At 48.9% G+C, this 11,697-nt stretch overlaps 1 protein-coding gene across 7 annotated transcripts in view; it reads left to right on the top strand.

The window, feature by feature from the left end:
- The first annotated feature begins 1,012 nt into the window (after positions 1-1,012).
- The window catches only part of CYSTM1 (cysteine rich transmembrane module containing 1), a 29,556-nt gene continuing 18,871 nt past the window's right edge, over positions 1,013-11,697 (top strand). Inside the window, exons 1-2 of one of the 7 annotated variants that reach the window (XM_075441979.1) lie at positions 1,013-1,135; positions 2,797-2,840. Coding sequence is in view for 1 of the 7 variants with exons in the window: in XM_075441976.1 (XP_075298091.1) it covers positions 11,165-11,244 (80 nt within the window). In the remaining 6 variants the exon portion in view is untranslated. Of the gene's footprint in view, positions 1,210-1,876; positions 1,936-2,796; positions 2,841-11,149; positions 11,245-11,697 lie in introns of those variants that run through there. The other 6 variants (XM_075441978.1, XM_075441980.1, XM_075441977.1 and 3 more) reach the window with 6 other exon arrangements.

Genomic DNA, 11,697 nt, shown 5'->3' with positions numbered 1-11,697 from the left:
CCCACATCTCCCATCAGCCAGGTTTCATTTAGGATGAGGTTAGGGTGCTGGGTTCTTCATACAGAGCAGTGGTAGCTGTGTACCTTGTTTTTCTCTTGCCCAAGAACACAGCATGTCATATAGCTAATTTAAATCATTTCTTCCTGGCTGAGCCTCATTAGGGAGCCAATATTCAACTGGCCTGATAAGATCTACCAGCGGGTGAGGGCAGAAGGAAGCTGGTTTCGGCATGCGTGGCAGCCCAGGGCCAGGCTCGCACCCCTCCGCTCCCTGCGGAACCACACGGCCCACGGCCTGGCCCTGCAGGCGGCAGCGGCCGTCCCGTCACCACCCGTCACCACCACGTGCCGAAGGCAGGGACGGCCATTTCATGCCTTGACCCGTGTCCCTGACCTATTTTATCTGGGCAGAGCCGAGCGATTGCTTTCCCAGTCCCCGCGCCCGGACCTCCTCTGCGCACGTCCCCGTTATCGGCAGCAGGCATCAAGGCGCCGTGCGAGGACCCGAGCCGCTGCCCTGTACGCCCCGTCTGGCCCCTGTGCCCCCGCGTTGGACGGGGGCGAGACAGGAGGCTTCCGGAGGGCTGCGAGCCCCAGCGCAGACCCCGCCGAGCCAGAGGGGCTGCCCGAGCCCCGCTGCTGCCTGCCCTCCCTGCACCGGCGGGGGACGAGGCAGGGCCCCCCTCCGTTCCACCTCGACCCCATCCCCGCGCGGCGGCTTCGCTTCCCCTTTCCTCCTCCTGCCTTTACTCAGCTCCGCTCTACGTTTTTGTTTTAATTCCCCTTTTGCTTTCCCCTCGGCTGCCGGAACTGTCGGTAAGGCCCCGCGGGCAGGCACCCGGCCCCTGCCCCCCGGCCGCCGGGGGCCCTCCCGCTCCCCGCCCTGGGGCCGCGCCCCCCGCGGCCGCCGGCTGAGGGCGGCAGCGAGGCCGCAAGGCGCGGGACGCCGTCAGGCACTGCGCGCGGCCACGCCCCCCGCCTGGCCACGCCCCCGTCCCACCCCCCTCTCCCCCTCCGCGCCGGGGTCGGCTGGGCTCGGCTCGGGGCGGGGGCTCCGCCCTTGCATTCTGACGTCACCGCCCGCCGCGGGGTGCGCAGCAGGTGTCGGCGGCGGCGCGAGACGGGCAGCGGCTGAGGTACCGGCGGGGGGGGAGCCCCTGTGGGCCGGCAGGACCGGGTGTGGGGCCGGCAGCCCCCGCGGGTGCGTGAGGTGCGGGGCTGTGGGCGCCGGGTTTGGGGCCGGCAGCCCCCGCGGATACGTGAGGTGCGGGGGGGACGGGCAGCCGCCTGTACCTCAGCGTGTGCTGGGGACGTGCGGGCCGGAGGTAGCCCGGGCGGGCAGAGGAACGTGCTGGTCAGGGCGGCCGCTCTGAGGAGGGTGAAGAGGAAGACATCTTGGGGTGAAGAGAGGGCCTGGGCGGGCAGCTGTGGTGGTGAGCGTCCCCGAGGTGTCGAGGTAGGTGAAGGCTGTGCTGGAGCCGGTGGAGCCCCTCAGGCAGGCCTGGGCTGCGGTGCTGCTGACCTCGGGGTGTCTCTCCCTGTCTGCCAGCTCTGACGATGTGTAGAGCAAGAGGTATGCTAGCACTCTCCGAGTAAAAATAATATGCTGCATCATGTGTTTAAAAGCTGTTGTAGTTGTCCTGGATTTATGTTTCCTGTTCCTGTAGCTGTCGGAGACCTCATTTCGATAATTGAATGTCATGGTGAAATAGGAGAAAGAGGAAAGGAGAGTAATCGCCTCCTTTCCTCTGCCACAGGGATCTGGCAGCCCCTTCTGACAGCAGTGGGGAGACCCTCTTTGTTCAGGGCAGCACCAAGATCTGTCCCACTCATCTCAGATTCGTGTTTTGCTCTATCTGAAAGGAAAAAAAAAGTGCTTTTTGCTTTGGTGCCTTTGCTACAAGACCTGTGTGAACGACCCGATTGTCTGAATAGGGTAAGTCTCGGTAAGGTCGTAAGGGTGGGTGAGGTAAAATGTCTGTGCGGAGTAGCTGCATCTTCCTTTGTGCGGTGGTAAATACAGTGATGAGATACAAGCTGTGGAAAGTGCTGCTGTGCCAGAAAATGGGTATTTTTCTTTCAACTGCATCAGTTGCTTTAATAAAAAGACCGACTCTTCCTAGAAACTTTTGATGACAAGAATACTGTTACTATATCAGATAGACTGAGAAGGAGGCTGAAAATGCTGAGACTTGATAAATTTTAGTGATAGTATTTCAGTGCTTTTTAGGGATGGTCAGGAATTAGTGTGCGTGCTGAATAACAGTCTTCTGCACTGCACCGAATAGTGTTTTTACCAAGCAACTTCTGCAGCACTGTGTTACACTCTGCCTCTTCTTCGTGTGCTATAAAGGGCATCTTTGTTAAAATACTGATTTGTCATCCTCCTAACAGTTTGAGGGCAGTAACTGATAATCTGCAGAGGCTGGTGGGCGTCCTCACTGCAGAGGTCGACGAGGAGAAGAGAATGTCCTGTAAACAAGTGGCTCTGACATGGATGGAGGACTCTGACGTGGGCTGAACAGACCTTGCAGGGTGGTACTCTGGGTGTCAGAGGAGAGGACGCCGGTCTTTTGCTGTCATGTGTCACTGCAGGCCCATATTAAATTTAAAACTGGCAATGGCTTGCTGTTCAAAACACCAGAGTTGTTCTGTAAGCATAAGCAGTGATGTTCCTGCTCATTGTGCTGCAATGGAGAATAACCTGGAGGCTGTGTATAGTAAACTGAGGAGCCAGCTGTTTTCAGGGGTAGTTCTATACATGATCAGATTAATATGTTACTTAATTTTTTTCTAGGAGGGCAGAGCAAGCTTGTGTAACTCTGGATTTTCAACAAACAGGTTTGCATTTCTCCTGTTACCTGTTCGTGATTTCCCCGTGGCGTGGCTGTAGGGTTAAGCAGGGGGCTGTGAAAACTTGTAGTGGGAGCTGAAGACTTGAATGAGTGGAGTTCGAATGCCTGCCTTCAGTATTGATGTTTTCTACTCTCTCAGTTGCATATTCTGTCTTTCTCAACTTCCTGTTTCTGAACTGAAACCGTATGGCTCAATGAGTAGAAAATAGCACACTGTCGGTTTTGGGAATGGGGGGAGATAGCAAGAAGCCTGAGTCATTCAAGCAGGCGGTCGGTAGTACTAGCCGGGAGTGGCATCCTGCCGGCTGCAGCTCGGCTTCCTGTAAGGCAGCCTGGGAGCCTCCGAGGCTGCTCACCCTGGGCTGGGAGAGGTTTCCTTCTCCAGAGTTCCGGATGAAGTGCTGTTTCTTTCACTTGTGTATCAGGAAGATGCCTTTCCACGTTAGCATTATAATGTATTGTTGAGGCGTTATTTGGTCTTACGAGCTATTGAGGGCAGTGCGCTGAACTGTAATAGCTTTTCAACCTCTGACAGAGGAAGGCAAAGGCTTTCTTGGTTTCATGACAACTGGTACCAGAGGTACTTGCTTGTGCCTTGTAACAAGCAGCCATTGAAGAGGATTCTTGCATATGCCCTACAGGCAAAGTAAAACATTTTGTTACAACTGCATGTAGGATGTGGAAAAGCAGAAAAAGTGAGAAAACGTAAGGAAAAAAAAAATCTCTTGTTTCATTGCATTTTCCAGCCTGTCACGAAAATCTCCTTCCGAGTAAGAAAATCTTAGCTGTAGAAAATGCCTGTATTTCTCTCTGCATGCACTGATTTTCCTGTGTCTTGGAAGCTGTATGCTGCCCTTCAGTGTGTTTCACTCTTGAGATGATAGGAAATTGTCATGCAGTCTGGGCAGTATCTTCCACTAAATCCATCAGTGTATCGGAGCTGGGGGGGTTATCATCAAAGACTATTGCTGGGATGTTGCCAGAACACCAGCTGAATAACAAGTATTATCTGTGCTTATTAATTTTCTTGCTGGTCATACTGTTTGTTTCACATTCTCTTCTCAGTTGGACCAACAAAGCTTCTTTTTTTAACTGTTATTTGCAGGGTCTTGTTTAACTTGACAATCAGATATTTTCAGGGTTTTCTGGGGATTTGTTGCAACTTAAAACTGTCTTAATACATCCCTTTAAGAGCGAAATATATTTATGTATTTCTGGAATTACCTAATGTAGCACATTATACAAAGATCAGAACAAGAGCAATGCATGCAGAAGTATTCAAAACATGAAACCAAGATGTTAATGCCCATATCAGCAGTGATTTCTGTGTAAAAAGCTTTGCTTTTTCGTACGTTTTGCCGCAGGCACTTCTGTACCTGGGCAGACTCTCACCTGGTGTGTTAGCAACAAGCGCCTTGGCTTGTAACACTGGGGAGTTTGTGCTGTGGTACTTCACAGCGTTGTAATTGTTAGTCCCTCGTGTTAAAGCGTATGTTCTTAAAACCTTTCGTCAGCTGTCTGAAAAATTTGAAAATTTTTCCCCATAAGGGTACAGTTCATGTAATAACAGTAGCAGAGCACTGGATTTGATTTTTTTTTTTTCACTAACACTTTTATTATAGGAACTACACAGGCAGCTGTTTCAGCTTCATAGTTCCTTTCTGCCATGCCGAACATGTAGTTGGATAGTGGACAGCGTATTACAAGCAGGAAAACCAGGCAATAAGTTGAGAGTAGTATTTCTGAAGAGGTTTTGTATGTTCGTAACAGTTGATGAGACATTGAAGCTTGTCTAGAGAAGGACAGTTGTGGCATTGAAACCTGTGTGGGTGTGAGGCTGAATTGTTAGAGCGTCCTGTGAAGACAGAGCAGCAAGGACAGATCCTATGACTGTGAAGCGCTGTAAAGGACGTTGCATCTGAGACAAATACTGTCAATGTGACTGCAGGCCCTTTAAGACTGATCAAAACCCTGTTTTTTGAAACCAAAATCACCTGAAAATGTGCATATCAGTCACGGTTTTGCCAAGAAGGCAAGACAGATGATGGGACTGGAGAGGTGGGACAGTTTGTAGGGACCCAAGCGTCGGCCTCACACATCAGGTGCACTCCCCGTATGCGCAGACCACAGGCAGGCTTCAGGCCTCTGGAGGGCTTGGAGGGTACTGGGAGGACAGAATACCTGACTCAGCAACTTGGAAGGTTAAATGCTTGTTCATCCATATCACTGCTGTTCACTCCGCGGAGCTGCGTGATGTGGTGACTTCAGCCACTCCGAACAGCAGCTGAGGTTTTTTTGTGCAGAAAATGCCTGGCAGCCCCTCAAATAAAGGTAAGGAAATGCACCTCTTTCTAATGAGGGTGGAGTATCCCCTAGCCCTGGACACCTCTTAAGGAAATGGGTTGGAACAAAGCAGCGTTTTCTAGCTTTTCTTTTGACAGCCCAAAGCTGGGCTCCTCACTTCTGCCTAGACCTTCATTTTGGGAAGTAAAACAGTTTTGAACAGCTTTTGTCGGAAAAGATGGGTCCGGTTCTTGTGCAGGTCCTCTTCAGGTACTGCTCTAGGCTGATGGTGCTGTCTCGTGAAGTGGGTGGGCAAACCTGGGAGGAGGCTTTTCCTGGAAGCAAACTCTTACAATTTACTGTTAACGTACCTTTCGTGCAATCACTAAATGGAGCTTGCAGAGAAGCTGGTAAGATGGAAACACAGAACAAGTGCCATTTAAAAGCCACTTGTGCTTTTTTTTTATTTGGATACTGCTTGTATGAAATGTTATTTAAATGCTAGGCTGGTTGCCAGGAGCTGGGTTGTTGTTAAATGTACTTTCCGTTAGAGCTCTGTATTGGAAAACTACTTCCTAGTGCTGCAGGCATTGGAAAGGGTGGGTCACATCAGGGTGTCCTGGTTGCCCTTCTCAGGATCTGTGCCTCTCACTGTACCCTCCATCTTCATCTGTGCAAAGGCCAGCTGAATTGATATCTGACATGCCCAAAATGTGATTCCTCCTGACTAGAGCAGCATATGAGGTGTGGTGCTTGTTCTGCTGTCCTAAAAACAAACAACTTCTTGCCTTTGAATTGCTAAAATCTGCTAATTATTTTTTTTTTTTGTTTTGGAGGGGAGGTTGTCTAGGTGTTCCAGACTGCTGATCTGCTTTGGGTGTTTTAATTTATTAAACCCCCATTAGTTTTCAGAGGGCTATTTCTTGTACTGTTCTCTATGCAACAGAGGGCGTTTAACCCTGTTTCAGTACCCAGATTAGACTGTCATCTTCCCCCCCCCCCCCCCCTCCCCCCAGCGTTTTATTTAGTTCATTCGCTTGCACAGGAGATTGCATTTGAAGGATCTGACTTGCAGGCAGCTGTCTGTAGGGACTGGTATTTCTTTGCAGGTAGGTTAGCAGCTGTGAACACCTACTGTGTAAAAACGCAGATGATTCTACATGCATGCTCTTTTCAGTTTTGCCAAGGTAACAAGGTGTTGTCAGTGCCAACAGGTAGAAGCAGATTCATGCTGGTCTCCAGTCACTTTGAAGGCCAGAATTATGCTGACCTCAGAAGAGGTGCTTGGGTACGTCCCTCTTGTAAGAGGCCTTTTGGAGAAGGGAAAAGGGTGAGACTGAGTCTTCTTGGCAGAGTGTTAAGGCTCTTTGTTTGGGAACCCCCTCACGCTACGGAAGAGCTTTTCTTCCATCATGCTTTCCTTTGTTCTCTTCATTCTTGGTTGTTTTCTTGCATCATGTTATCTTGTCACCAAAAGCTGTACCGGTTCAGGCCCTTGTGCTGTGCCGCAGCGCTGCTCTTATGAAGTGAGATGGCGGTCAGATATCTAAATGAGGCTGCTGATTTCTTTTTTCCTAGTTTAGGGGGGGAAAAAATCCTTGCCAGTGATTCCTAAACGTAGATGGGATAAAGGTAGATGCCACTTGATTCATAATTGACAGTGCGCTGATCTGTAAAAAGGTGTAAATAGGTGGCAGCTTGTAGATGATGAGACTTTCCCAGGTTGAAAGTAAGGCTGTTTTTAGAGACTTGTGGGAGAGTCTGATACCTGGTCAGTGAAATGGTGGAAGAGCCTGCAGGCTGGTAGTTCGGTGAGCAATGTGTGCGAGAAGGACAGTGGTTGTAGCTGTACGTGTGCAGTGATAGGCTCTCCATGAGCTGTTCCTGCTTGGAAGGATCTTGCAGTTACAATTAGCGTGGTGCAGCTTGAGCTCTGTGTTTGGCTTAACGCGTGGCCAGAGCTGTTCTGGGAGTGGGCTAGGAAAGGGGCGGAAAGCAGAAGACTGCTGTAACACTGCACAGTAGAGCTTCATGCAGCCTGCTCGCTCCCTCTCAGACAAACAGTAAAACTAAAGGCAAAGCAGTGGGTGGCAAGAATGACCAAGGAACAGGACAGGCTTTGTAGAAACAGAGTGTCCTCAGCTCAGGAGAGATGCCTGGAGAGAAAAAGATAATAAATTCATGAGCGTGCTGGAAGAGGAGAGTCAGGAGAGGTGACTGACTAGCTCTGTAAGCTGCGTTGGTATGCTGACTTTGTAAGAAGCAGTAAATTTAAAGCAATTGGAGAGAAGCAGGTACTTTTGAAGCTTAATGATGAAACTTGTTTCTTTAAGGTGTATGGGTTGCGAAAATGGACAGTTTAAAAGAGTGTATATAGTGTATACAAAGCATAGTAGTTCACCTTTTTGCTAAGACATAGTCAAAAGCAGGTTACAGTTGTAGAGGGACTTACGTTCTCACATAGGATGGTGCTTCTTATGTATGACATCTCTGTATGTGTCTATATATATACATGTACATACAGTGCCGTATGTATTCTCTATGTGCTGCATTGTGTGTGTACTCCTACTTCAGTACTGGATTTCTTTTTTGCAGACCTTAGGGGAGACGGTGTGGCCTTTTGGGGTATGGTAAGCTGCTTGTTTAAAAATAAAAACTTTCTGTTAGGGTAGGGGGAAATGGTGTTTGCTCAGGAGTGTGGAACAAAGAAGTTCAAAGATAGCTTAAGGAAACTTAATGATATAGTAACGAACTTACCTCTTAGCAAAAGTACTAAGGGGAGTGCATAGAGGAAGGAGTAGGAACTTGTTTTGTCATTCTCTTCAGGTGGACTAGTAATTTCTCTGTCGTTAAGAGCAACAGATAGGGTAAATGCTTAAGTGACGATCAAGGAAATCTCTTCGTTTTCTGGGTTTAGTGCTAAATGAAGTTTCCCATCGAATGGGACTGTTCACTGCTATACTGGCTTTTCCTGATGGACCTCCTGCAGTGCCATGAAAAACAAAGGTCTTTACTAATGTGTTGCCTTCTTTCTTTCGAGCTTGGCCTCAGAGAGGTGCTCATTAGGAAACCCATAGATATGAGCTCTGATGCAAACTCATGGTCTGAGTTGCAGCTCACATGGAATTGCTAGTTGGGGTGAGAACGCATAGCAAAGCTTCATAATACGTTTGACTAGGAGCTCAAATATGTCTGTGAAAAGTATCTGCTTAATGATTCAAGGCTGTGCCTTGCAAACACATATCCAGGTGAGTAAATAGGGCTAGTAAGCATGCAAAATCATGTGTGAGTTCATGAGAATGAGGAAAATCTAAATACTGTCACACAGTTCAAAAAGGGCGAGTAGGGAAGGGTATATGCGTGGCAGTAACTAATAGCGGAAATGAGGGACAAGGTAAAATTCTTCCTGAGAATGTTACTGGGGATAAAGACCATTGCAAGAAGGCTGACCTTCACAGCTGAGGTGGAGCTGGGAGGGCGTGGACGGAAGTAGTACTTGGGATCTCTGGAGAACCTGGTTTCTACAACCACCTCCTGGGTTTGCTGAGTGCCTGGATAAATGCTTTGGGGAATTTTCTCATTTGTTCATCGCAGATAAATGTCCAGTACAGTTGCTGCTGAAACTGTTCCTGCTGGATGTTCTCTTTTACTTCTTTCCTGATCTTGGTTGTGTTACTTTAGTCTCAACTTTGAAGGGAAAAGTAACTTGTGCCGTGGTGGAATATGCCCAGTCTCATTCTTCATCTTTTCCTCAGTTCTGTTTTTCTTCTGAGGTCTGGTCTCTGCCCAGGCACCTGTCTGACTTTTAGTAGACTCTCTCCAGTTTTCTCCCTGTCCCGCATTAACAGGCAGAAGCTTGCTTACTAGCTCCACTCCAAACCTGCCTCCTCTTCAAAAACTGTTTGACATGGCTAATGCAGAGCTGTTAAACAAAGAGCACTGGCATTTCTTTCTTGTTTCTTATGCCACCATTTCCCTGTTTGCTCAAGGCATTGTGGGACTTGGGATTTTTAACCACTTCTGTCTGGTTTCTCAGACTTTTCTGCAGAGCTGCTGATGTGCAATTTTCTTTAATCATCCCCCACAGCTGTTGGTTTTAGCCAGGCTCTCATCTTACCACACTCTTTCAGTGGCTTCTAGGCTTTACTAGGTACAGCATTGTACAGTTGATCCCCATCTCAGACTTTTCTACCCGTGTGGTTCCACCAGCAGTTGTACCAGCCCTCCGAAGGGCTTTTAGTATAGTCTCACAGTGAGTGCTTGCGCATAAATCAGGCAGCCATGGGATAGTGGGCAGGCTCCCTGCTTGGTATTGAAGGGAACAGGGAAGAAAGTGAATGGCCAGCCCTGATGGTGGAGGATGGCCCCTGGGGGTCCTGGCACAAGTCCCCGTGGCAAGGAGCAGTGTGATGGCCAAGTTTGTTGTCCACTGCTTGAATTTGACATCACAGCCAACTGAGGAATTGCAAGATCTTTTAAGCCTTGCTATGGCACTAAAATGGCAATGATATTGAATATAGATAAATGAATGGATGCATATGAAGGGACAGAAGGGAACACTGGACTTCACTGAATTTCACTGGAAAGGACAGGCTGAACTAACTGTCCTCTTAGGTAGGAGGGCTTTGGAAAACCAAAGTTATGAATGTGACTCTTTTCTGGAGCTTGGCAATGATCACCAAAGCAAGCTGAGCCCTGGGGGTTCTTAAGAAAAGGCTTACAAACAAAAAACACGATCTGCGGTTTGCTGCCTTTGAATGCCCTATGTGTGTGTGTACACACACCACGTGTATGTATCTAGGATGCCAACTTACAGCCGAGAACAGACCTGGAGGGCCCCAGAGAAGGGGGAGGTGGATGGAGGGGCTGGCTCCTGCCCGAGGAGCAGACAGTGGGCTGGGGCTCTTAGGCGTGGAACAGGGGCTCCCACGTGCCTCCTCCCTGACTTGGTGAATCCCTAAATCCGGGAGGGTGACTGCTGATCCCTGCCTCCTGCAGGCACCCCAGTGGGGCAGGCAGGCAGTTGTCTCCAAGGCATGCAGCAGAGCTTTGGATCCCATCGCACTGGGAGCGGGTACTGCAGCTGTATGCCAGCTTGGGGAGGCTGAGCAAACTTGGGGGAAGTTCGCAGGGGTCTGTTGGTTGTATATTATTCTTGTTGCTTTTAAGATGAGCTGTTAAGTGGTCTGTGTGGACTGACAATGGAAAACAAAAATAAAATTCCTCTAATCCCTGGCATTGGTTACACAGTTAAAACTCTTGTGAAAGACATTAAGAAATATCATTTGAAAGGTATCAGCAGTGCTTTAGCAGTTAACTGGGACCGTGCTTGGTATGCACAGCAAGAGGAGTGTTAGAATGAATTCAGGTGAATGACAACTGCAGGCTGGTGAGGCCCGGGAAGACCCAGCCTGCGGAGACTGCAGGGCTTCTTGGTGTCATTGTGGGAGGGATGTCAGCCCTGTGCCCTTGGAGTGCACCTCTGGAGTCGCTTCAAGCCAACAGTGGTCTCCTGGGCACAGGGATCTGTAATCAGACTGGCTGTCACTGCGAGAGTGGGACGGGGCTGCGTGCATGGGAGAGCCCCGTGGTGCCTGTACGGCAGTGAGCATTGTGCTAGCGATGTTCAGGCAGGAGTAACATGTAAATAAGCAGGGAGCCTAGGGATCCTTCCTTGGGGAGGGACTCTCTGAGGTGATGAACTAGCAAGCTGTAAACAAACAAAGCTCACTTCGAAGATGTCAAGGACTGCAGCAGCTAAACATAGCCTCAGAGGCTTGGCTCACTTGGCTTCTGCCCGGCAGATGACTGCTCTGGGCTCGCTATAGAGTTACAAAGGTGAAATTCTTTAATCTGCGTCACACCAGAGCTCGGTCTGGATGTGCTAATGGGTCTCCTCCAGACTCAAAATCTGCACATCCCCAAGAGTGGGTGCACAGTAGTGAGCATCCAGGTCAGTCTAGCCCGGCTGCTTGCCCTTTCCAGCACCATGCAAAGAGGATCCTGCTTGTCAGCCTCTCCTGCTCCATGCCAGCAGCGGTGAGCCTCAGTGGAGGCAAATTATGCTCCTGGTGTTTCTCCCTGAAGCCTGTGGCGTGTGGGAGGAGGTATGCAGCAAAGGGGAAATGGTGAACCTCCTGCACTCTGTAATGGTGAAAGAAAATAGCAGAGTTCAGCTACTTTAGTCAGGATAGTTCCTGAACATGTGGTATTAAGGACACTTCTGTTTTTCAAACAGAGAGAAGCTTTGGAAACCTAATGTAAGAAATGGTTTGCTTTAGTCATGCTGCTTAGAGGTTAATTAAAGTTGCATTACTTTGACAGTCTTGTCTTCTAATGACTGTACCATGATAATATATTAGATAGGTTTTAGGAACATCAACTCTCTGAAGTCTCTGAAGTGTCTTTAATGTTGCTTTTTGAATGAGACTAAGCTTAAGGTCCTGATTGCTTGTGGCTGCTAGATGATTCAGTTGCTTATTACTGGAAGAATACGCAATGTGCTGGGTTACTGTGTCATCAGGAAATTATTCATATACAGTCTTGCTCCAGAGTGCTAG

Source organism: Opisthocomus hoazin, chromosome 23, assembly GCF_030867145.1.
Source record: "Opisthocomus hoazin isolate bOpiHoa1 chromosome 23, bOpiHoa1.hap1, whole genome shotgun sequence".
In the NCBI taxonomy this organism is placed as follows: Eukaryota; Metazoa; Chordata; class Aves; order Opisthocomiformes; family Opisthocomidae; genus Opisthocomus; species Opisthocomus hoazin.
Note: the sequence above shows the minus strand (reverse complement) of the source record. Positions and strands in the feature narration are given on the sequence as shown.